This window comes from Ostrinia furnacalis, unplaced genomic scaffold (genome assembly GCF_004193835.3).
Source record: "Ostrinia furnacalis isolate ACB-3 unplaced genomic scaffold, ASM419383v2 OfSCF5095, whole genome shotgun sequence".
Taxonomy (NCBI): Eukaryota; Metazoa; Arthropoda; class Insecta; order Lepidoptera; family Crambidae; genus Ostrinia; species Ostrinia furnacalis.
In genome coordinates, this window is record NW_021135334.1 from 138,381 (window position 1) to 166,221 (window position 27,841).

The 27,841-nt window shown below is 34.3% G+C and overlaps 1 protein-coding gene across 1 annotated transcript in view; it reads left to right on the forward strand.

Annotated features, from left to right (window-relative positions):
• LOC114360594 (transducin beta-like protein 2) overlaps window positions 1–27,841 on the forward strand; it is a 95,995-nt gene that overhangs the window by 6,410 nt on the left and 61,744 nt on the right. The window contains exon 2 of the mRNA XM_028315338.1: window positions 2,887–3,087. Within this exon, the coding sequence (XP_028171139.1) occupies window positions 2,887–3,087 (201 nt within the window). The remainder of the gene's footprint in view (window positions 1–2,886; window positions 3,088–27,841) is intronic.

The following is a 27,841-nucleotide window of genomic DNA, read 5'->3' on the forward strand; positions in this document are numbered from 1 at the left end:
AAAATCTCAAATACTTTATTAATTCTTTCATTTATTAAAAAAAAACTATTTCATCTAATTATTCCTGGAAACGGCGGTCCTAACGCGGTTTTTACTACTCAAATTCAAATAGCGAGCTAAATATTACTGAAACAATATCCATACAAAAAAAAATACTGAAGAAAGTAAAAGTCTGAAAATTGAAGTAGGGTAAGTGCGTTAGTTTTCGTCCAATTATCGGAGTTGCCAACTTTGTGATGCGAAATAAATATTTTAAAATACCCTTACTCATATGTATCATATGTCGTTTTAGTCCTTACATAGTCTACTTTACGTTAATATTCTATGACAATAAGTAAATACCACGGGTTTTTTTATAAAAAATATTTTATGTAAAAGAGGCGATTTCACTGGTTTTCGTCCAAAAAAATCAGTTTTCGTCCTAGTGTACGCTAGTTTTCGACCACTGTGTAGAAAAAAGGGTGCAGTTGAATTATTAACTTAAAACCAACTCTACAATACAGTAACTATGGATTGTGGTATATCATTTGAAAGGTAATTTTGTTAGCTTTCAAATGATATCAAAAAGATTTAAATAAGTTTCTTACCTAAATTCAGGAAAATATTTCAATAGGTCGAAGGACAAATGGACGAAAACTAATCTACAGGAATAGCTAATTTTGGTTTTCGTCCACCCCAGTGCTTGCTCATGACGTCATGGACGAAAACACAACAACGTTTAAAGCTGTTTTTTGTTTTCGTCCACATATTTTTAACGGTTTTTATGGGTTTATCACTGTTAAAAAGTGGACGTAAACTAAAATGTTTGTTGTAATAGCAATAAAGATCATATTGGAAGAAAAAACATTGTATTTTGTAGGTCCATTGAAGTAAAATGATTATTAAAAATATTAACTAGGTGTCAGGGTTTCCGTCCACGTGGACGAAAACTAAAATCTTGCAAAATTGTTATGCTAGTATTAGTCCACTTAATTATCTAAGATTTCTATACAAAAGCTTTAATAAACCCTTAAAATAGTGTTTATTATGCTAATAATTAGACATGCGTGCCAAAAACATTAACATAAAGTAGCTAAAACAGTAATTAAACATACCATGAAAGTTCCCTACCAGCACGTTTTTTTTCTAACTTGACGACGTTTTCCATTCACCTGTGTGCAGCAGCAACTTCCGTAGATTTTTTTGGAGTTATTACTTATCAAATTACATTTTCATGCAGGCAGAACTGTTACTTAGATATTATAGATTGTAACAAGTCCAAACTTGCACGGAAAGTTAGGTTTGTATTCTAATTTTCCGTATTTGTTTGTGGCAAGTCGGTCAAATGGACGAAAACAGGAGCTGGACGGAAAACCGGCGCAATTACCCTAACTCTTACAGACCTAGTGTTAATTTCCGATAGAAAGTGCCTATTCGCACATTTTCTATTCTTGTTTCATATCCTAGGTTAGATATTACCGGCGGAAGGCAGTAGCCCGGCTCTATATCTGATGAAAGTGGTATTCGTTTACGTAAACGGTATAATGTTACTCATAAACTAATAATAACGCATAACTTTATTACTTAACTATCACGTTATGTGGTTAGAATAATGAGTAGTTGAGAATTCATGTTGTACTGATCGCATGCCAGATCTCACGACGGTCACGACACGAAAAATTTGTCCTTCCTTTAACCATTATTACGAGTATTTTAATGACGAATTGATTAAATATTTTCCTTTTATAAGTCTCGCGTTTTTGCAAAGGATTCACTCGCATAGTTCCCAATATATTTTCTGCATCATTGGAATCGCCATGACTAATCTCCGTTTGAATCATTCATAAGATCGTCATTATCATTACCATCAATAAATTCTCGTATTTGCAGTTTATTTGAGAAGTAGGTAATTAATAAAATGGTTGAGTATTCTTCGCGCTCGAATACCCATAAATGTATTCCTATTGAATTTTCATTGGTATAAGTGCAATAGCGAGGCTACATTTAATTAATTGTATTAAAAAACAGACTTCGAGAAGACTTCGCGATAATGTATTTTAAGACGAACAGAACAGGGACGTATTGCACTTTGCATTCGACTTGCGTGAGAAAATTATATCCTAGAATCGTAGCTTCTGTATTAGTTTCAAGTGAAACTGACGAGTATGATTCGGTTCTTAATTTAACAGCATGACTTGAAAGCTTGGGATGCCCACGCTAGATGAGTTGTCTTGCAGTGAGTCATCGGTCATCGCCATAGCTTCCATATCGTATAAGTATACGTATCTTCATACATACATATTGCTCTGTTACATGTAGCGCCATGTTCTCAGTCGAAACTCGATGTAGAGGAACTTTCTATGTCACTGGAAGCTATTGTCTGCAGAATCTTTGTTGTGATGAGGTTCCCCACTTTCAAAATCTCTGTGAGACTTATTGTGATCGAGATAAAGTTCAACATTAACCATGTATTACCGCAAACGAAAAGTAATCAAATTGCGCGAGAGCAGAGATAAGATTTTCCAACATTAATGAATGCTCGTCTTTTTATTTTGCTTATTATGAGGAATGATGACACGTGTTTTGAATTCGAATGTTGTTGAATTTGTAATACAACGGCGTAATACAAGTATTCATAGTCCAAAGTAAGATAAGACACGTAATACAATACAAAGTAAATTGAATTGGTCATAATACTATGTAAGTATATGTAAATGGCGTAGGTAGGTGCTGTGAGCAACTTAAACTCAATATACATGCCTATGTATTTTTAAAATTACCCTATTGGTGGGCTTCCTTGTCTAAATTTAGATTAGTTACAAATCTAAATTTTTTTGTGTTCTATTTTTGTAACACACCATGTTCTTCTCATTGAGATATAAAACGTATGGTAATGGTATTTTCCAGATGCTCCCAACGAAGAGGCTGCTTCAGAAACGGCTGTGACCGAAAGCCGTGCTAGTGGGAAGAGTAAAAAACGCGCACCATGGAAAGGAAAAACGGAATACAGCCACCAATGGCTGCTGAAGAATCTCAAGGGACACCCAGGCACCGTGCTCCTGGTCGACTTTTCTCCAAACGGCAAATTCATGGCGGCCACCTGTGATGGTAAGTCTCCAACCCTTGAAATCTGCTTTTGATTAAAAAACAGATAATAGTCACGTTCATCATGACAAAACTATTTTAAGTCATTCAGTTCAAGATGCGTGTTCTATCTCAATTCGTCTGTATAATCTATCTCAAGGTGCTTCAAGCAGTTACAGTGCTTGTTTTGACGTCACTAACTCGTCGTACATTAGTGCTCTTAATCACTACTATAGAGTTTTTCATGTATGAACTCCTGGCTATTATGAAAACGTAAAGCAGGAAGGTTGTAACACGCGATGAGATACGCTGAAATTTATGTTTTTTTAACGCGTTATTCGATTATACAAGTTGCGTCATATTACGTATAACTATCCTGCTTTACATACTGTTGTATAACTTTTAGAACTACAGTCCAAGTGTACTGCGATCTGTTCTGAATTAAAACAGGCTCCTAAATGGATCTGTAAAAAGCCTCGCGTGATCACACTCTTGTAAAGGTATAATACAATATTCATATACCTATATGTACATGATAGCAGGGTTCGAAAATATCCGATATTTATTATAAACTAGCGGCCGCCCGCGACTTCGTACGCGTGGATCCCGTTTTACCCCCTTCATCTATCTTACGCGGTTTAGATTTTTTCATACAAATGTTTTTTTCCGCTAACTCCCGTTCCCGTGGGAATTTTGCAATATCCTTTTGTAACTAAGCTTCAAGTTTACTAAGGTACCTGCATGCCAAATTTCAAGCGTCTAACTTAAGCGGTTTAGATTTTTCATACAAATGTTTTTTCCCGCTAACTCCCGTTCCCGTGGGAATTTTGCAATATCCTTTTGTAACTAAGCTTCAAGTTTACTAAGGTACCTGCTTGCCAAATTTCAAGCGTCTAACTTAAGCGGTTTAGATTTTTCATACAAATTTATAGCCATGTAAACTTAAATGTTCAGTCCATTTTTAACTTTTCGGAAAAGTTAAAAGCTGAATTAAAAAAAAACTAGATGATATTTGCCAGTAAATTTAGATTTGATGCAACTCTATGTCAATGCACGTCAAAACAAAATATTTACTTTGAGGCTACGCTTAGTAGTTTTTTTTTTAATTGAAATTAAATGATGCGATTTGGGTATTTTGGTGAAATTACTAAAAAACTTAATATAAAAGTAGCCGCCTGACATGGAACGTGTTATGGGGGCTGAAAATATAGGAAATGACCCATTCTATCCGCCAAATCATTTTGGCACACGATGCGCCAAACACCCTGTATATCATCAAAACCGGCTTGATATATATCGGATATATATCGGATATACAGTGTGAGTCACGTTAAAGTGTACATATCAAAATAGATGAAACTAGACCTATTTTTATCGACAAAAAAGAGGTCAAAAAATTTTTGTGATTTTTTTTTAATTTTTTATAGAATTTTTTTTCTTCCAATTACTTATTGTAAAGAAAACATAATAACTTTTAAACTAAGCGGTATATCTTGATACAATAAAAACAGTAACAATGCTAAATAACAGGCAATACTAAAAAAATACATAAAATACACAAAAAAGGCCAACAAATAATAAAAAATTATACNTCTCACAGACACACACACACGCGCGCGCACACACACACACACACACACCCACACACACACACACACACACACACACACACACACACACACACACACACACACACACACACACACACAAACACAAACTCAATGTGGATAAAACAATGTTCTGTTCAGTTATTGTCTCTAAATGTGTTCTACATAACGTAAACTTAAGGGATTGCAAACATTACTTAGCTCTAAGAAAGTCAAAAACATGTAACGGAATCTCCGACTTACCACATTAGTGGAGCGATTACAGAAAATAATGGCATATTAAGTACATGTTTTTTTGTGTTATTATGAAAGTTCAGAAAACTGCGCAGTTTTTAAAATTATTTTGGACCTATGGAATTTCTTCTTTTTTTTTTAACTTTTAAGTTGAAAATTTTAGAATGTTCCGCTAATAGCATATTTTTTATGTTTCTAGCAAAAATTTTGTATCTTGCATCAAAGATAGGAAGTTGATTATTTTTTTCAAAAATCTGCAATTAATAGGGAATCTGTCAAAAAAAAGAAATCTGAGAAAAGTCGACCCAAAAAAAAGATAAAAAAATTTAAAGCCTACTGGGTCATACAATTTGAAAAAATCACAAAATTGACGATAACTTCTAAACTATGAAAAATCGTAGAACATACATGGGGGTGAAATCGATAGGTCTACAAGAAACACCCTATATCTTGATATATATCCCTTGATATATATCCTCGAACCCTGCATGATAGTATCCTTTATAAAAAGGCATGAACTGAGCACGCCACTGCCACGCAAAAAATCTTCAGGACAGGTCTCTATGCAATCGGATTTATAGTTACTACGGTATTTTCATTATCATAAGATTCCGAGTGTCGATTATCATATCAAGCATTTTTGACCCACCTTAATGATTTGAATCATAATAAAGATAATTTTACAAATTTTCCGATAAATGGATTAAGCAGGCGCATAGTGATATCATATTGATACTCGTTATCTTGTAACCTGTCGTTAAAATAATGTTACTATAAATCTTTAATGCTTACAAATCTAAATGTTTCGTGATTGATGAAATAGTACCGCTCTATTATTATGTTATAGCAATTAACATTTAATTCGAGACTATAGTAACATTATTTTACATGCTATTTCGTTTCGATTTCAATTCTACGGTGTATATCTTATTCTTCTGTATTTTTTCATCAAAATGACAATACTTTAATTTCTTGACTTATTAAAATTGAAATCGAAGCGACGTTGGAACTAAAGTATTTCACTCATGCGACAATACTTCTAGTAAGGGCCGATTTCTGATGAATATCCTCAAAAATCCTTAATTCAGAAAGGTATTCCATAAATCGGCTCTTATTAATTGAACCTATATTGTGGAATACAATTCTGCAATCCATCGTGCAGGCGTTAGACTTTTAATTAAAGAATAAGCATTAATTAATATAAAAGCAATTATGTATTAGCGTTTGAAGGGCCCATTCTGTTGCTCAAATACAGCTTTATTATGACATCCATGTCAGATTGGAAGTAACAACTTGCAGTCTATGTGGGTTTCTACAGCTATCTGTTTTTGACCAGCAGAAACATTAACAGCTGCTACTCCTATAATCTCCATTAACTGCGGTTTTGGTAGCCCTTCAAATGGCGTGCTAACGCCTGCACGAGGAAGCGTCTCATCCGCCGAGGCCTTGCGCGTTTTTGTCCCACTCGGCTACGGCACTGTTATGTGTAATTTGGAGGTCCGGTCGAAGTCGCCGCAAGGCTGTTCATGCTTTACCTGTATTCTAGAAAATTCTCACAGCAGATATCATACTCAATCGCCGACTTATTGCATCAAATCTGTTAGCCAATTTAAATGAATATAAAATCAGTTTAACATCAAATTGGCAATACCTATTGGTATGATAATAACATAAAGGAAATTAATATTGAAATACGTATATAATTTATTTTATGATTTCAACTCCTATTTTACATCATGATTAGTATACCCAGCCGTAGCTATCTAAATAAAATAACGAGGAACAAGTACAGTTAGGTAATTATTGCCGGCGTTCCAAAAACTATTTTGAGGTCGCTTTTCATTACAATACGGCAAATTTATTCACACTTATATCTACATGGTTACAAAAACAGTATGTGAGTGGGTCGTAAGAAGATTAACTGTTTAATCGTGTCCCGATACTTGTCTGACAAGCGCACGCACAAATCGCAACTCACGAAGGCGTAATCGTTATCATGTTGCCATTGTCACCGTACGAGTTGGAGTAAATCACTGTGAAAAATCAGTTTCCCGCTCTAGTTGGCGTTGCTGCGCTTGCGCCGCTGATGCGCCGGCCGGTGATAAGCCACCGCTAACCGGAATGATCGCCGTGATAGCGGGGTCGCTCACCTCGCCGAAACGTCTGCGACCCTGTTCCGCTGGCTTTGTTTACACGCAACTGGGTCGAATTATATGCCTATATCACACTCGATTAATATGCCATGCCGCGACCTGCCGTCTGACCACGCCTTTTGTTCGACATTCAGAACTTCCAGGTTGCTTTGCATATGTAATATTACCCTTTAGCCGTGACTACATATTCTGATTTGCAAGTTATTATTAGTATTTCGAATAGAGGCGAACAAAAAGCCGGTGTAAACCGCCTGGTTACAGATTTGGAATGGCACATGTTACGTGATTGTATCAATCTAAGTCCAATGTGGTACATACAATGTAAACGTCCGCATATAGGCACGACCACGTGGTTTTGCGAACGACCAATCTGCTTCATCAGCCAGATAGATCTAAAGCCAGACATTCTGTCAGTAGATTGCATGTTGTGGTAGGTGAAACGTCATGTTTTACGTAAGATTTTCTTTAAAAATAAAATGTAATCTGTAACGTTTCGTAACAGATACTGTAAGCGTTCTCGAATTTGCTATTTGTCGCTTGATTGACGATGTAGAGTCAGTTTTTTACTAGATATTATTATGCCACTTAAACACTGAATCTGAAGTCCTGTTCCGAGATTGTAATACTCCTGGCAACAAGATTAGTTTATAATCAGTATTTAATAGTATTTATGTATAGGAATTTGAACAATATAACCTCGGCCCATAGATAGAATATCGAGTGCGGTTGTAAAAAGACTGTAACTGGAAGCGATGCTTTGTATCTGTTAGTGCTTACTTATACAACGTGCGATGACGCGTGAAGCGTGACCATGAAGCGACCTAGGGCGAGCGTCCTCGCTGCCACTCTGCCCGACCATAACGACATTTATTTTATACTTTTAATACCGGCAAAACAACAGAACGTCGCTGTTCCGCTTCAAAAGCCTATGTTTTTCTAAATTTAGACATTGCAACAACTAATTGATAAGGAACACAGCCAAAATCCTGCAGTTGGCTAAAAATAACCGCGCGTCAGCGTCAGTTAAACTCTTGTAAAGTAAAATTCGCAAACCTAAACAAGATGTTAATAATTCAAATGTTTTATTATAGTTTCATTTGTTTTCTTTATATAATTCATGAAAATAAAAATAGAATACTCATTTATTTGTGCCTTGGTATACTATTTTAATCTTGGATTATCTCAAGCGCGATCTGTTTATCGTAGAGTTCATAAATCCTGTCTAATATGCCAGCTTAAGATGGTAGGTATATCGTGGCGATTTAATAATCCATCATTCAACTTCAAATTCATCTAACAGCGTTGAAATATCTGGACAGATATGAATGGATTGGTTTATAATAAAATGTATAATGCATGTTCGTTTTAAAAACAGATACGACTGTGTTGAATAATACTTTTGTTTTTGCTTTTCTAAGAGATTTAAAAGTATAAAAAGTATCCATGATGTCAGCCTATGGCAGTCCACAGTTTGGACGTAAGCCTCCCCACGTAATACCAAAGAGCACCTTCTTCTTTTTTATCCAGCTCTTGCCAGCCATTTTGTTGAGGTCTGCCCGTATTCTCAAAGAATCTTCTCTAGCTTTGCAACAGATTATTTCAACAAGGCACTATGTTAGATAAAAGTATGTATTATAATTTCATTTAATTTCTCCTCGCCTACGACATAACTCTATTGAGTAACCCTATTTCATATGAAGTCGACTAGTAATAAAATAAATTGGAACCGTACGAGGATACATTTATATGATTGGATGGTCTATATTCTACCTATAATACAACGAATATGACTACACTCAGATATGTGTATAATCACTTGTTTATTTATTTTCACTGTCCGATTTATACGATTCGTTAGATAAAATAAATTAGGGAAAATCAAGAGATAACGAGTGTTGATATAAATTTTCCCTATTATAATTAATTTTACATCAATCATTGGATTCTTGTGTCAAATCACTAATCGCGTTTTCGTATCGTCTGTTAATGCAATTTATTTTAATTGAATATCTACTTAGAGCCCAGAAGTTAACCACTGGCATCTTATGTGGTCGTAATAGATGTTATTTTACAACAAAAATATCTGATGAGCATTGAGCAGTCGTACCAAGGGATAAGTCACGAAAACTAAAATTAGAAATAGATGTGTTAAAGATGTATTGTGACTTGTGATTGCAAATCACATAGGCACGGGAGTATATTGACATGCATGATCGGACGCTTCCGACTCAATGGCTCATTCAACGAACAATGGCCTACCATAGGGCTAGCAAAACTGTATCGTATTTACAAGGCTTATTCTATGTACTGGCGATTTCTTATATTACACGCACATAACCACTGATTTGATTGTCTTATCTAGATATTAGTATTAAAATATTTGCTTGGAGACGTTGCGTCACTTACTAGAGACGTGATATTGAATATTTGTGGATTATTATCTATACATATACAGATATACTTGGCAAACTCTACACATCATTTACTGTGGCAATGATCCTCCAATCATATTTATCTTTTTTTCGTAAGCTTTTTTCAACTTGAGTCGCAAGTTCGCAACCCTTATAAAGTTCCGTAGTTCTTTTCTGCTATTAGACTGTATGTTACTCGTATTTATATTTAATGACCTATTCACTGTTCAGTTTCATAAAACAGTTGTGTAAAAGACTAAAAAAATCCGCACAAACTTTTCACAATATGTATTAGTAGCATACTGACTCGAGTTTAATATGTATTTTGGTTTGTAGAGAATTATTTTCAAACTTGTCGTTTTGTGCTGAAGTGAATCATTTTTTCATTTGATTATACTCCTTCGTATCCGGGATATCCGATTTAGTCATCGTGATTACGAAATAATTAGCATGAAAGTTATCAAAAATATAATTTATCTGGTTAAATCAAAGAATTGATAACATTTTTCAATATAGTACGAATTTTATCGTAATGTTAAGTGAAGTTTTTAAATTACATTTGCCATTTGACACACAAAATAACAGCTGACCTAACCTATTAACATAAATATGTGATGATAATTATACTTTAATTACGAATGTTAATTGTGAATTTAATCTTAAAAGGGTTGATGATGTAATATCTCTACAACGTAACGTAATTTGTATATTTTTAGGTGATAATCTAGTACAATGGGCACATTAAACTAAAAAAAAGAAACTGTTGCTAAATGGCAACCTGTAACACCAAGCATAAAAATATCTTTATGTGTCTGTCTGTACATCTTAAGAGAAATGGTTATTAGAAGCGATCCAGGAGGTACCAGATGGCGTCAAAATGTAACATCTGACGTGCTGAACCCACGTGGTACCCACGCGTTACTTACCAACTCGGTGTAAACGGACAGACATTAGACAGATGTTAATTAATAATAGGTTCTTCTTCCTACCAACCGTTTATTGTATTGAAATGTAATTTAAATAACAAAGTTGTTAAAATCGTAAAATTTTAGTTTGTTTACGTTTGAAGTTAGCACATTTAATTTTTTATATTTAAATTTTTTACATATATTAAAAACAAAAATATCTAAGTTACTAAAAAGTTAAAATAATTCTTTTTAATGGATAATTCAGAAATTCTACTGAATTCTACAACTACTAAGATGTTTTTTTTTATTAATTATGATTTTTCCTCTGTCGAATCTGTTGCATTATCGAGAGACCCATCTGTTTTTGTCATGCATCTTATGGCGGCGCATATTAATTAATACATTATTCATATAATTCCACAATACCCGAAATTATTAATAATCCGCATAAAAAACTACCGGAACAAAAAACAACTCAATTATACCTTACCAAGTTAAGTAATCCGGCATCCACGTAATTGTATTTAAATTAAATTTTATTACGCTCATAATAAATTACCCAAGATGTAACTGAAATAAAATACATGGACGTAAAATCTGTTTCGCTTAGAACAAACTCAAGTAATACAAATCCCATCAAAAACAATACTTGTCAAAAAAACCAAGTCTCGCAACTCAGTTGTTCTACGGTAAAAAGTTGTGAGATCCATGTAATACCAAGTCCAGGCCAGGAAATCTTTAACGTTTTACATAAATTATTGACTTGGCCATCGCACTAAATAATTTAATTTACACGTGTTTTCATGCGATGGCCAAGTCAATATATTTATGTAAAACGTTAAAGATTTCCTGGCCTGGACTTGGTATTACATGGATCTCACAACTTTTTACCGTAGAACAACTGAGTTGCGAGACTTGGTTTTTTTGACAAGTATTGTTTTTGATGGGATCTCATTTCTTTTTGTATTTTGTAGACAGCAGTTATGTATCTAGAAAACTGGACCGAAATTGAAAAATTTTACTCGACTTGGCGGTTGCACTACCGTGCCCCCAAATATTTTAGTTTTTCCTTGATTCATACACCAAACACTACTTATATTCCAAATTTGAAGCTTCTAGGTCTGCTAGAAGTGCCTTAGAGTTTTGATGATCGGTGAGTCAGTGAGTCAGTGAGTCAGTGAGTGACAAAATTAAGTAACTTTGACCCGTTATAATTCTTAAACTACTGGTTCAAATTGAATGAAATTTGAAATATACCGTGTCTTTACAATGCCTGCATAGCTAATGAAAATTCAGCCTTCTAGTTTTATCCAGAACGAAGTTACAGGCGGTCGAAAATGGCCTGAATTGCTTCGAGAAAAGGATGGTACGGCCGTGCTCGACTTGGTGGGGGCACTGCCGTGCCCCCAGATAATGATAAGAGTTATCTCAACCGCATCACAAAGTTTAACCTTGGCAACCACTTCCTTGTTAAAAGATGTCTTTAGCACAGCTTGCGAATAATAAGTAGACGACATGACGAAAAAGTCGTGATTTGTATTGTCGTTATTATTACCAGTCGATAGGTACGTTACGATGCATGTATATTTTTATGGTTTAGCTAAAGGTCGCACGCACGCGTTTGAAAGTTATATACTGCAATTTAATTCTAAGAATAAATAATGAAGCGAAATAAATAAAAAATAGATAAGAACACGAACATAGAGGTTTTTGTTGAATTAAGTAGATGAAAAGTAAAAAACAATACTTTTTTAAGACTGAAAAGAAAATGTATTTAAAAATAAGCCAGTAGAGTAACAATACTGACTCATAATTTAATTTTTAAAGATTACACTACAATTAAAACTGAAGTGAAAGAGAAGAACAAATGATTAAATAGCAATAAACTAAGTTTTTAGTTATATTCGTTATTAGGTATACATTTTTTTTAATTGAAAAATAATGGCAGAATTGTCAATAACTTACTTTTTACTTATTATAACACAGCTTTGTGTAACCTATATTATTCATATTTCTTTGATACAAAAAGTTACTAATTAAGTTTATTAAAACACAATGGAAATTGATGCATTCTCAAATACGGCTAATGAAGCGTAACTAAAATTGAAAAAACTGATTAAATTAGTTAATAAATCTTTGTCATCTGTCACGTTACTCATGTTCAATCAGATACGGTAGTTAAGTTTATATTTAGTGCAATTTGCTAATTAATAGCATTTGCATAATCACCGACCGTATTAAGGCGTTACAAACATTCTCATTTCATGTGGTTATAATGTTTCACGAAAAAAACACCTTAAGCCGTGACCGTGTTATGCGCCTTGTTGTTCAAGTTTCGTAACCTGTATGGTCTTTGGTATTGTTGCTACTTAAGAGTGTTAAAAGCTTACATTAGCCGTTTAAAGAACCCTAAAACAGCATATTTGACACCACATTATCTCTTTTATTCACAGTTACGCAAATATAGTGTTAATGTCGCCATTTCAACGCTTGCACTCGAAAATTCAGTCTTTTACAAAACAAACTACAGATAAATTCGGCAAAAAATAAACTAATACATTCCATGGATAGGATGTAACGCAAATCGGTTTACTAAGGCCATTCAATAATTCTATAATATTCTAGAATGCCAGCGATTATATTTAAACGATAGAATATCACACATCGAAATTGGGTATAATAATTGAGAAACATAAACTTGCAGTACCGTTCGTTGTAGTTATTTAAAATCCTGTTTTTAAATAAAATCACCTTGCTCGGTGGCTCCATCTCTTGTAACAATAAGAAACACTTATTTGAGCATTTACACTCGAAGACTTGTATAATCGCCCTCGAAGCGAACTAGCATGAAAAAGGCTTACTTGCGCAACAACGTTTCAACATCTAAATGAAATTAACGCTAAACATGTTTCAGACATCTCTTGTCAACGGTTTGAAATCTATAGAACCGGACTTGAAATTCTATGAATTTACTTTAATTTTATGAATTTCTACAGCAATGCAAGTATTTAGCCCTTACTACAGTAACACAACTGGGACGAGTCAGAGAACTGAATCCTGAGACAAAAATGGGAAATATCTTGGAAGTTCAAAAGAGAAAAGACGCTCCAAAGATGGTTAATACGCTAATTTGAGGCCTGAGTGCTTTCGGCACTTGACCATTGATGACGTTAAGGCAGCAAAGGGCAGGGCGGTCTTTAACCTATTGAGGACCCTGGGAACATAAGGATCAAGGGAGGCCCTTCTCATCCGGAGAAGGATCTTTTATGACAGGGGCCTCCTCAACGCGGGGCCCTGGGCACGTGCCCTGAGTGCCCAGTGGGAAAGAGGGGCCTGGCAAAGGGTTATACAGAACTGTATCCTTCTGTAACAGATAACAGGTCTTCATAATTGAATCGTTCCATGTAAAGTCCCTTAGATTTAAAATAGTACAATGGGCCATTAAGTTATACAGTGGGCTGCGTGACCGCACCGTCAGTCACGGCAGGTGACGTCTTCGACCTCTGAAGGCTCCATTTGAAGCTATCGCGATTTTGCTTACTTAAATACTTACAGATGACTTCTGGGTGCATGAAAATAATGTGTAATTTAATTTTAAAGTGGCATATAAACTTTAATATGTAAACTGTGGATTAACAAGATTTAACCTGGTACAAAGTTCAGTGTCAAAGTTCTGACACAGACACAAATTGCTGATATTTTGGCAGCCTTTTGTACATCACTGACCATGAACGGTAATAAGTTGTCCAGAGCTGTTGCAGCAAAGGTACTTTTAGACTAGGTACACCCTGCGGTTTTGCCTGGATTTAGGTCCTACAATGCAGAATGTACATTATGTAGAATATACCATGCGTCGTTTCAACATGAATTTTAATATCTATGTGTATTTCAGATATGATAGGCACGCTCCTAAAGTATTTTTTGGCAAAAATGTGAGGCTACGTCCTCCGCCAAGGTTCAATACCAAAATAAAAAAATAAAATTCAGTAGTTTAAACGTCAAAACATACACTGACCGTTCGAAATCAATGCGAGAGAGTTGCATTTACATAGAAGTAAAGATCGGTTAGAAAGGCAAATACCACCTTAATTTAGTGTCCGACCGAATATGGATTTTCAGCCGAAAACGGAAACGAAAACGAAGCTTCGGCTGCAGTCTCATTTTCGGCCGAAAACGAAAACGAAAACGAAAATGACCTTCAACTCTCAAATTTCAATCTGAAATTATGTACAAACTTTGAAAACCGTTAATGTTTTGACCAAAAACATAATGACGTTTGACAGTTGATTTTGATAAGGATTGATTAAAGAAAACCGGCCTTAAAACACAAAAAAAATAATTATGAATTCTTAGTAGAATATTATTTTCGGTGTATAATGAAATATTGGGAAGTGAAGAAGAAATAAAGGATGTCCAGTGGGAATTTTTTAACTTCAAAAATGAATACAAATAAATTAATGATTTTTTATTATTTATTACTTATGCAAACTGGAGTTTAACAATGCGGATTTAATTTTTTATAGGCAATGTTTTTTAAATGATGACCCTTACATTCGCAACTATGCGAGAGCAAATCGCGCTAATAATTTTCCTGCAACTTCACGGCGGATATTTTCTTACAGAACCTGAATTATTTAAGGATTGTTTGCTGTAAACTTTTGACTTGAGATATCCCCACAAGAAAAAGTCGCATGGTGTGAGATCTGGTGACCGAGGCAGCTAGGGTATGTCCCTGTACTTGCTGATCATTTATTTGAAAAAAAAAAAAATAGTCCTCAGTGTCTCCATCGAGGTACTCTCCGTGTGTGGTGAGACACCTTCTTGCTGAAATAGAGTTACGTAGTTGACCGGGTTGCAGTTGCAGTTGTGGTATCAGACATTCATCGATCATTCGACAATACATTTCAAATACTTCTTATTGTTCAACTGCGATCGCTCTGTAGGCTCCCGACCAGACTCATGGCGTATTTCAAATCCGCATTAGACTCTATTTTGAAACAATTAAACTTTGGTTTTATTTGTATTCAATTTTGAACTTGGAAAATTCTCGTTGGACACTCTTTACAACGTAACCTCACTTCACAACTTCAAAAGAGTGTGACAATACCGCGTCCGTTCTAGTCTGATTGGAACCATGAGTGCACCAGATTCACTCCCGAAGATATCGGAACTATAAACGTCACCATCTTATTCACGTATTTTTGATATTCGGTTTGGCCGAAGCTTCGGCTGGTTTTTGGCCGAAAACGAAAATATGGCCGAATGTCCATTTTTTGGCCGAAAATGGCCGAAAACGAAAACGAAAACGAATATTCGGTCGGTCACTACCTTAATTCCTCCGTTTCTGTACAAAATTTATGCTATTCCAATGATTACCGTAAAAATACCTTGGTAGGATTAAAAATCCAGTGTAAATCAGTTCAATTAGTAAGTCAATGCGATGGCTACAAATCGCATTTTCTAGTAATTATCGAATGCTCAAGCTCATCAGGAGACGATCGCCTTGGCATCCTTTTAGAGTATCATCTTAAAACCTAATGATATAAACGCTTAGAAGCCTACTTATACAGGTTGTAGTTTTATAGTTGATCAAACATAAAGGGCTGATTCTACTACTCAAAAACCCACAACTACCTACTTTTCCTAAAAGACAAATATAAAAAATACAAATTGTCATCTGCAGTCAGCAGTCATTTATAAAATAATATGGGTAGGTACCAATTTTTTTTTTTGAGAATTTATTAATGGTCCTGTAGGAAAAGTAGTTTTATTTGCGTAGTAGGTACATACTAGAATCAACCCTTTTTGTTTGAAGTATTAAAAAGTACACCCTGTATTACATAAAGCAATATAATTTGCACGAACAAATCGGTAGGCTCATTATACTACAAATAAGTTGAACGAATTAATTAGTTTGCAACAGGGAAGTGTTTAATTTATTACATTAGGTATATCGACGCAAGAATAAATGTTTTATTAATGACTTTCGAGTCTGGTTGAATGACCATTTTAGCATCATAACGGAAAAACGGCATTTTTTGTTTTTTTTTAGGTTGTTCGCATTCGCATAATGTGATCATCGAAATAATGTAAATAACCTGGCGAAGAAATGGCGACTAAATGCAAAGAAGCAAGTAAATAAATAAATTTTTGCTATATTATATGAATAGATGAAATAGTACGACGTTTAAAATTTAATTGAATAATTTAGATTATTATTAGGTACAGGTAACAGTAATTTAGATTTTATAAAGAATCCAAACGTTATTTTTAAATATGCGTAACATTTTTGTAATTTTATCAGATTTCGCCATATTATAATTTTTATCTTGTATGTATTGATTGCTATCTCCATAGATATTGCGATAACATCTCACAATGTGACTTTCCTTCATAGCTTTGTTATTGTTTCCTAATACCTACATAATACTTTTGTTAGAGTTATTGTGAAAGTCGTGTTTTAACAGATAATGTTTGTAATTAGTTGTGATTTTAAAAGAAAATTCTACATAAATCCTTGTTTATTAAAATACACATTTAATTGCAGACAAACAAATGAATAAATAAACTTTTTAAATAAGTTTTTTATGGCAATGGTCTAGCTAGGAACTAGACCGCGTAGGTATAGCATAACGTAATTAAGTAGATATTTAATATATTTCCCGTTCGTATACATGATATTTTTACTTATGACCTGGTTATAAAATCAAATTTCCTGTAACAAATAATAATTTCAAAGGGGGTCAGACAGAAAAGCATTAGTATAACCTATATTATCAACTTATTCGTTATAAAAGACTTATCTCGCCTTTGTTGAATGTATTGAGACATTTTTTTTATCATTTATGTACTCTTTCTAAAGAACAAAAATCTTTTATTTTATCTCACGGAATCATATCAATGATAACTCCAATATGTGACACCGAACCGAAGAGAAGAGATCACGAGATTTTTCATTCATGGTGATAAAATAATATAAATTGACAATTGGGCATTGGCTTTGACATCCAAAAACAATGTTTATCAATTCTTTCAAATAATCGTACTAAATGGTGGTAGTAATGCTAGACGTACTTGGACAGTACTATCTATACTATGGGAGTCATTATGAGATCATCCATGAGGTCAATGTAACAATACACGTCTTGTATCTGTCAGAGATATTTCATTGGTGATGAAGATGATAAAATGTGAAATATTGCCAAAAATCTACTCATACCCTTGACTTGACACCAAATAGCAATTATATTACCAATGCTCTCAAATAAACGCACTAAGTGGTGGTAAGGCTAGACGTGCAGACAAACGATGGGAGTCATTATGAGATCAGCAATGACGAAGACGGCACCCTTAAGGTCAACGTAACAATACACGCCTTGTATGATGATGTGGGCAGACACAGTCCACTTCAATAACTCATGTATGATTCGACATGGAGCAATAAGTAGTCTGACTTTGACTCTGTGTTTAGACACAGAATAAGTAATAGTACAGGTACAGAAGGATTACTCCGCAAGACGATTTAAATAAATGCGAGTCTTGCTACGACGCGATACAGTGGAATTCAGCTCGCACAGCACTACGTACCTACAATTTTATTCACCTACAAGTTTTGTCTCTTTCTATCGCGTGCCTCTGAACTCTTCTTACGCTGTTAGGGTTGCTGTCTAGTGAAAAAATAATTAATCTACTTATTTGTAATGAGGTACGTATGTAGGTAAGTATGCATTCATTATGGAAAACATTGGGAGAGACCTTTGTCCAGTAGTGGACGTCATTTGGCTGAAACGAACGAACGCATTCTGAGCATTAGTATAATAGTAGGTTAGATTCCTATACTATCCTAAGAATTATTGATTACCTATATGGCCAACATACCTTTCAGCATTTTTGTGAAGCGAAAAAAAAAAAGATAAATCCGGTAGATTTCTTTTCGAATTTAAACACCCGAACGCCGCACAATATTTCTTTCTCTTTATATCCATTTTTAAATAATACTTCGATCATAGAATTATAATCATACTACAACGCACGCCAGTGTCCTGACGGGCGCGCGCGTGACACTCGACTGATATAATACCCGCCGGCGGGGCGCTTCGCTGTAGGTAATTATCGGATGTTCCGCGCGGAGTGAGCCAGGCCTGAGCCCCGATTACGGTAACTTTTATAACGTCTACAATCCAGACGCGTTTCTGATTCTGCGATACGATTGGTCAAAACAGCTGACGTACGCTGTTGAACGACCAATCGTATCGCAGAATCGAGAAGCGTGTCTGGATTGTTGACGTTAAAAATTACCGTAATCGGGGCTCTGGTTTAGATCAACTCACTCAGCTAATGATTACGAATGTATGCAAATTTGACTGACTGTACCGTTGCAAGACAATGCACGGAAGAACGCACATCAATCTTAACGCTTTGACCCCTCACATAGATGTAAATATGAGTGAATTTGTTGTGCTGCTGACGTCACAAAGTATACACGCATAAAGTCAAAAAGTAATTAAAACATTCTGGAAAGAAGACTAGTCTTACACGAGTGGGTAATTGGTAATTTGCTTGTAAAGTTGCTGGTTAATTAGCCACACATACAATTTCAATGTAAAATTAGGTTATTTTAAGCACATGTCACAGTAGGTATGAAATAACGCACTATTTAATCTACTGAAGGCTGGGGTAGACAGATAATACGGTTTTGTAAGTCTATTTTGAATTTTAGTTTTCTGCGCTAAAAGGTTGTTACATTATTGAGGAAGTACTACGGATGGCGTTTTAGTAAATTCTCAAATTAACTAATTATATATTTAGTTATTAACTGTCCATAACATTTTAAAACATCTTATTAAAATAAATACAATTTTAAGATTATTTCTTTAAAATGACTTATTGATTGGTTGAAACTGTGCATAACTTTATCAAAACACCATAATGAATGTGTTTTTCGTTTCATTTGTATATTATTGGCTATAGCGCTGCCTCGAAACAACAAGTTATTTACTAGCAGCTCAAGAAATTTAGCCTTTACTTTATTTACACTTCGAAGAATTGAATAAATTATGACGACTGTTGTAAAAAAAATAAACGTATGCAGATTGCAGACAGACTAGTTGTTGAACTCATGGCACATCCTATTAAGTTATTTGTTTACATATTTTTTTAAACAGACGTACTTGGTTATGTACTTGCGTCTTTAAAATGAAATAAACTTAATAAATAAATATACAAAATAGAACATTACATAATCATTATGAAAACTCAAAGAAAAAATTTCTAAAACACAGTTGTTTTCAATGGTACTTTTATAATAATGATGGTTTTCAAAAACTCTTTAACGAGCATGAAAATGTCTTGTAAAAGAGTGACGTTGCCATGAGCTTCATCATTTGTATGTATTGCCAGATAGTGACCTTCCATTGTGTATCTGTAAATAGGTGGTGCTTAGCACACGGACATGCTAATTTTGTTCGCACGAGCACGGTTTCCGTGGATGCTGCGCAAGCGCAAATCGAAAGCGAAAGCCGATATTTTGGAACAAAAGTTCTGCTACTCATGTCAATACCGTTTTCGACTCCAAGTGGAACCATTTCGTCTGACAATATTGTTACGAAAGTTACGCTATAGTTATTGCAGATTGACTTTACACCAAACCACGTAAAGATTATCGCATACTAAAATGGGCCTTATAAAGGTAATGCACATTTATTTTGATTACCAAAACGGCTTGTGATATAATCCGAGAGACGCCAGATAAAGTGATATAATGTATGCGTGCGACGCCCCGAACTACTTTCTCTTGAATTCGGTCGCGAAAGTTGTCTCACTGCACACTTTCTATAGTTCACTGCATTGGCAGAGTCCTTCGTTGGTGCACAATTTTGTTCTATTGGCATTTATCTCTTTGACTTTCAGTTTTATCTACAGTTTTGGTTCAGATGAGATATCTCGGTACTTAACTGTTGTAGAATTTGTTGACCTATTTAAGTTTTGTATCTTTAAATAAAATAATATTGCGCAAATGCGCAATTTTTAATTGATTACGTAATTATGTTTTCAGTCAGTAACTAGTGTTGATAGTCTGTGTTTTTGACGCGGTTACAATACTCTTCCATATTAATGATTATTTCCAACATGTAGGTTTCGGCTCGTTCATTAATTTTCCATTTATTAGTTACATACACGTAAATAACACACTTTATGTTTATGAATTATTTAATCGGAAAATGAGAAGAAACAACTCTATGGAAGTTGAATTCGCAATAGTCAGTTTTCGTGCCTTTTTCCTCGTGGATAAGGAAGAAGCTTTAATTTATACCTAGTTAACGTGAGAATGGATAATATAGTACATATTATCAAAAATCCCCGCGTAAAACTCTAACACACAGGAAATAAAATATATGAGACGATTATCGAGACACATATTTATTGGCTATGACGACATATCAAATTGATTTGTTACCGGTACTACAATGATAAGCGTTATCTATGATATAATTCGTATTTGCGCGTAATTTACTCATGAAACTGAATATGTGTCATTCTATTTATGTCTGACAGAAGCCGCATCAAGTCGTAAAACTGTGAAGAAACTTAGCAAGAAAATCTTTTGTTTTGGGGTTGACCTGTGACTCCACGGCATTGAACGTGTTAAATGATATGTAATTTAATAAACATAAATTGCTGTCTTTCAACTTATAACGCGGTTTAACGATGGAAAGGGGCTTTGATCTAAGCGTTAAGTTGGTACTTGCCTATCTACCTAGCCAGACTGAACAGCCCATTCCACTTTCCCCTTCATGTTTATAACATTATTTAGTAAGTTCTTGTAACCAGACAAGAACGGCAGTGTGTAAGTACATTTATGTAAATTGAATATCAACTATGCACTTGTGCTACTTGAAAATGTTAAAAGTTTAACTCTACAATCTTAGAAAGTGGCTCTAAACGAGGTTGTAGTAAAATTTCATGCAAAATGCAGTCCGTGATAGACTCTCGATTATTATAAAATCGCCGTTGAGGTTGATTAAACCTACTAAGTAACAAGTAACGTTACTCATAACAACCACGTGCTCTGCTAGTAGTATTGCGCATACGTTAAATTAAAATACGTTTTACGCGGACCACGTGCTATAACTCGTTCGATATTGTTCGTTAGAGTTGTCAATGAACTTATCGTTGTTATTTACTTGTCCGACGTTTGTAACACATATTTACACGATATTAAACACGTCACATTTGTTATTGTTAGAATCACAACATCATTATTTATCGAGTTATCCATTTCAGCCTATTAAATAAGAAATTAGTGTAATTAATTATGATTATAAATTGGCTCTCTTTACTTACGAAATGATTTCTACTCATAGTACGCAACTCTGTGTAAGTAATGCCCTCTAGCTTTGACTCATGGAAACTCAAGTTAAGTTTCCGCCGTGCTAGTTCTAAGCGTTCTGCTCAGATGGCGCTACAGTTGCAAAACAAGGTGTTAGTTTTATTTTTAACAGGGATTTTCGATAGTGTTTATAAACATAGGTTTCAATTTATGTTTAAAAATATAGATACAAATAAAAAGCAAACTTCTAAAAAGTTTGATAAAAAAGGAATTTGGTCGTTATAATTGGACTCGTTTTTACGTTACTTGTGAATAGAAGGCTAGAATTTACAATTATTTGGAAATGTCGCTAGTTAATTGTTGTAGTCAAGGGCATTAGAATTCACAAGAACCAGGAAAAGATTACGCCGAGGTCTTGTCGCCAAAGAGCAGCGTCACCCCAACCGCGGAAGGGTCTTGGTCGCGACCTTGGCAGGAGTTATGTGCTGTAATGGAGCTGCAGTCTTCCAAATTTAATATCTGCTATAGAGCTGAAAATGTCGACCTTCATGATGTTTCCGACTAGGTTATTTGCTACTACTAGCACAGAATTGCTACTAGGTAATAGGTAAGCTTCTTCAGTTACTCCTTCAGGCATTTGTACGTCGCATTATCGCAATCTTGGAGGCAGGAGTTATGTGCTTTAATGGAGCTGCAGTCTTCCAAATACAATATCTGCTATAGTACTGAAAATGTCGACCTTCTAACACGTTTCCTACTAGGTTATTTGCTACTACTAGGTACGACGTATACTTCTACAGTTACTCTTTCAGGCATTTCTATGTCACATTCAGAATATCTACATATTTTGAACATTATTCATACATGATTAGTGATCAATTATCACTATGGTCAGACATCAAATCTAGATTAAAGGCAAACAAGTTTAGGGATATCATTAAATCCCATAGTCAATCAACAATAGCACACTATTTTATTTCGTTTTTTATGGTCGGTCGTGTTGATTTTTTTTTTTAATTTCGTAACAGAAGATAATTACTGTACTTTATAATCACCATTAAAATACTCTTATGTAATCAAAGTTATTCCGTTTTAGTCTAGTACCTAAATAGTTTTGTTTTATTTGAAGTTTACGCATACGTTTAAGTTAATCAGTAATGATAAACGTTTAACCTTCTTTTATTTATGGTCGTAGCATTCGTAGCGTATTTCAGCAAATGAATAATTTAGGCATCGAAAACACTAATCAAAGGAAAAACTATTTTGTGCCTTTCTGTCTCACATATCAAATATTATGGATAAGCAGTTCATTGTTAGTATAAGTACGTTTTTTTCTCGGTATCTGCGCAGTTATTGATTTATGTAAGTGGTAATGAACCCACAGATATCATAAACATGGAATTGATACCTATATGCGATCACGTAACGGGATGTTTTGTACTGCGCTTTTTATCTTACAGCCTTGTGAGTTTCGATAACACAACAAAGATTGCTTTAAAGCCTTCATGCAGAAAAATAATACTGAACTAGCTTTCCGCCCGCGGCTTCGCCCGCGTGGATTTTTGTCTGTCACAGAAAAACTTTATCGCGCGCGTCCCTGTTTCAAAAACCGGGATAAAAACTATCCTATGTTCTTTCCCGGGACTCAAACTATCTCTATGCCAAATTTCATCAAAATCGGTTGCGAGGTTTAAGCGGGAAAGCGTAACAGACAGACAGACAGACAGAGTTACTTTCGCATTTATAATATTAGTTGGGATACACGCTGCAGGGTTGGGTACATTGGGATGTTTGTTGCGTGTGAGAAACAAATAACGAACGTTTTATGAGTTCATTCACTGGTATGTGAATTAGTTGTGCTGTTGTGTGTTCTTGCATCCTAAATTTACACTTAAATAAGATTTTCCAATGCCTTTTTTGGTGCTTCTTCAATAAAACCGTTAAGCGCAATACTCGTCTGTTGCATTGAAATGACGTGAGTATGGCAACGGCCATGGAAAACATAAATTAATGGTCTTCCTTATTTAATTTTTAATTCTATATGACTTCAGTTAATGACCAGTAGTATTTCTTGTTCATCTTCACGTCTGTCTGGTAGTTAAGTCTGCGGTTTTATGTTCACTTATTCTTTAAAGGATGTTGATCGTTTAAAAGGCATTTAATCCGACAACGCGTATAATATCTAATTAATTATCGATATTTTTCCATAACTTTATGAATGTCTCCTCCTTAAACCTCTTGGATGAAGACATCTTCGTTTGTCTTAAAGTTGATTTTCCAATCAATGTCTGGTTTTTTTACTTGTTAGGCAAATGATGATTCACTTCTTCCGCCAACATATTTCTTTGTTCGAAAATTTTTTGTCGTTTCGTCAGCATCGGTTTGTGACCATTATTTGGTTAACTGATCTTTCTCAAATGTTTCTTTGCTATACTTAATACATATTACTGAGACTTCTTACGTATATTCTTTACTAGCTGTTTTAAATATTATGAACATACTATTGTTTTAAAGCTTATATCTTTAAACTGAAAAACTTACGGCTTCATAAAGTTTCCGTTTCCTAAATTATGTACCTAACAGTTTAACAGTTATGTATTTTATATCTGTCAAAGTATTTACTATATTATTGATAGTTATTATTCTCATTGAAACAACTTCCTATCTGATTATGTATGTACACGTTTACGATTAGCATTATTCATGCCGAACCAATAAAGTAAATAGTATATTATATTTATTATAATCTTTCTTCCCCTGTGCAATGAGGCGTCTCTATCATATTCTTATATTTCAAAAGACCGACCAAGGACCATCTAAAGTGCACATGACAAACTAATTAAAGTCCTAAATATACTTAACCGTATCACATGCTTTACTAACTAATGGTGGTGGTGTTTTAAATAAGTTTTATTTAAGGTTTTTTGTTTGTTTTGCAAAGCTTGTATACCTATAGAGTCGAGAGCCAACGACTTATCGAAACTGGTATTCATAATGAGGTTGTTAACTTAGGTCTTTGATTTTTTGGTGTTTTTATTACTTACCTACTCCGCAATTGCGCAGGTAGGACATTCACTGTGTCCCAAAAAGTACGTTTTAAAAAGGTATTAGGTATCAATGTCATTGAAATGAAAAAAGGTTTGATAGGTTTTTGCAATGTGCCCGCATGGCCTTCGAACGTTCACTGTTAGTTTTATAGAATCTTTACGTTTTATTTACTTTATTAGGTAACTAGGAACTAATTCGCAATCTTAAACCACGATAAATAAAAAAAAATTGTTCAACTTCATTCATAAACTCCAGTGGTAGGGTGATTGCTACAGTTATTGGCCCTTTAAGAGCGTTGTGTAAGTTAACTTGTGTAAAATGTAACAAAAACTCGACTTTTGTTTACTTTTTATATTTTATTATGAGAAAACAATATTGCTGCTATTTAAGCTAGTACCTATTTGGTGTCATACGATAAGAATTACAATAATAATTTTAAAAATATCAGAGATCACATTAAATTTAGCTATTGGCCCCAAAAACACAGTAATTGGCTCCTAGAAGTACAGTTATTAGCCACCGAAAAAAACCCATAAAAATGACTGAAACTTCACACTTTATAATCCTAACTCATTTTGTCTTTCCTTAAGATTAGCTAAGAATTCGTCATCAGTATCACTCTTATCGATTTCTTCATATATCTCATCATCGTCAGTACATTCAGTAACATTGTAACAATTGTAACAAAGATAACTGTCTCCTTCTTCTTCAGTAATTTATGCTGTTGCACAAGATTTATGAAAGACACGGTGACATTCAGAGCATACTAAAAGTCTATTTTTTATGAGCTTTTTGCAAATATTACAGATTTATTATTGTTTTGATACAGATACATTATTCTTACTTTTTTTATTTTAGCAGATTTCTTTTCTTCAGCTTTTTGTTTTCTGTGCTCTCTTTTTTATTCTCTTTCAATTTTCCGTTCCCTTTTTTCTTTCTTGAGGATTTCTTTTTCTTAAGCTTTTTCTTCCAGAATCCTCTGATATTCTGGCCTGATATGTGAAACGGTAATCGCGATATATTTCTCTTCCCTTTTCGAGTTGGCTCTGGGGGAATCCGTAGAAAGTCCTCCACAAATCAATAAAAATAGTTATTGGCCGTGCATAAGTGTCAGTAATTGGCCCCCCGGCTAATTACTGATCCTAATAGGTTAGGACGTTAGTATTTTAATAGCAAATATTAAAGGGTTAAATTAACTTAATCTTGAATAAAAATACAATAAAAGTAAAATTTAATTATTGGCCACCCATGGCCAATAACTGAAATAAATTGAAACGTGGTATAGTTATTGGCCGGTATAATTTTAAAGTTATTCTATTCCAAAACAAAGTAACTTAATCTATTTACATAAGCTACCATTTATCTCTTTACAAAAAAAAAAAGTAAAATTACTATAACAAGCAAAAACAATTAAATTACGAACAAATTTCATAAATATTTACCTTAAAATTTTGACAAGCATGCGGCTACTCGGACGACTCGTTGTCGAAAGAAAGCTTCTGCTGTTTAGAGTGCCATCTGTTCTTACTCTGACATACTACATTGGACAGCGTATTGCTCAGAGAAAGTATTTGTGTCTCTTTTCCACTATTAATAACGTACATATGCTTGTTTATTATTATTTTAGCCAAGGTGGCCAATAGCTATGTACAGGCCAATTACTATAGCAATCACCCTATTTCTAAAATCTTGCGTGTTTGATATGACTTATCTAAATGAGTAGAAGTTAGACTCGTGGTATTTTTAGAAAATAATACCACAAAGTATTTATTTTGTAGGCTGTGATAAAACTGACTGCCCTTTGAAGATAGTAATCATTGTTATTTTTATCTAAATAGTTCAGGGGCAGATATTAAAATAAATAAAAAATAGTTAATTGCAACGGTCAAACTGTAACATTACTTTCTTTATGCTACATAATATTAGTTGACTAAAGATGAACTAATATGTTTTCTTTTAAAGTGAATTTAGTTCAAGTCATCGCAAATAAAATCTTATTCTTATTCATAGAAATATCACGCCTATGTCGTTTTTCTGAAGTAAATACTAGTAGCTATACTTTATTTAATTTATGGGTTGTTGTCATCTACTAACCATAATATATCCATTTTCGTACTTATACGAGCACATAACGAGTCCAGTTACTCTTTGTGCCATGGTAATACAATAAATTGAATTTAATGTGACAGCGTACATTTTATTTATTTTGCTTTGAAAGAGGAAGATTAAAATGTTAAATGGAGCTGCATTCTTTGATATGTCTCAATTACATTTGATTTTCTTGTACAAAGAATCAAATAATACTGTACCTATTGACTGAATTATTTGCATCGGTATTTTTTTAAAAGTTTATATTATCAGATAGACGGCCATTTTAGAACGATTCGGTATTACAAACGTATACTGTTACTCTGTTATAATTCAGGTAATTGCCATTCATTCACCATGAACCATATGTTAAGCCGTTTCCCAATTAAATCGCTCTATTTCAGTCCACGTCACAATGTGACGTTAAAACAATTGCCGGTAACAAAGCCGTGCCGTTATTTCCGTAATGTCGTCCACATTTGATGAACAGTTAGCATACCTAAATTGGTAGGTACAGTTGTTAATGATACCACTATCATTGGCTGTACTGCGAACTATTTGCGCTTCCATTGAACACTTCCATCCTGCGATGTTGCGAAGTTTTTGAAATGCAGCCGACGATAATACGATTTATGTAACACGTTTGCGTCGATTGAATAATTTGTTGTTAGACTCGCTTCAGTCCGCGACTTCGGTTGTGAGAATTTCGATCTGTTTCAGAAAAGCCCGTAGCACTTTCAGTCAATCATTTTATGAATTTCAAGCCCTCTTTAAAGATTAAAGCGCGCAAAAAGTTCATGCTAACCTAAATCCCGTTTTCACCTTCTTCAGTTACTATTTTTGCCGGTTCTCCAGCTATTAACTAATTATCCTTAAAAAATGATTATTTCTGTACCAAAATTAATCGAAATTAATTTACCGGTTTGACGTAGGTAACAAACAAACAGACAAAGTAACTTTTAGCTTCATAATGTTAGCGTGCATCGATTGAATACGTGAT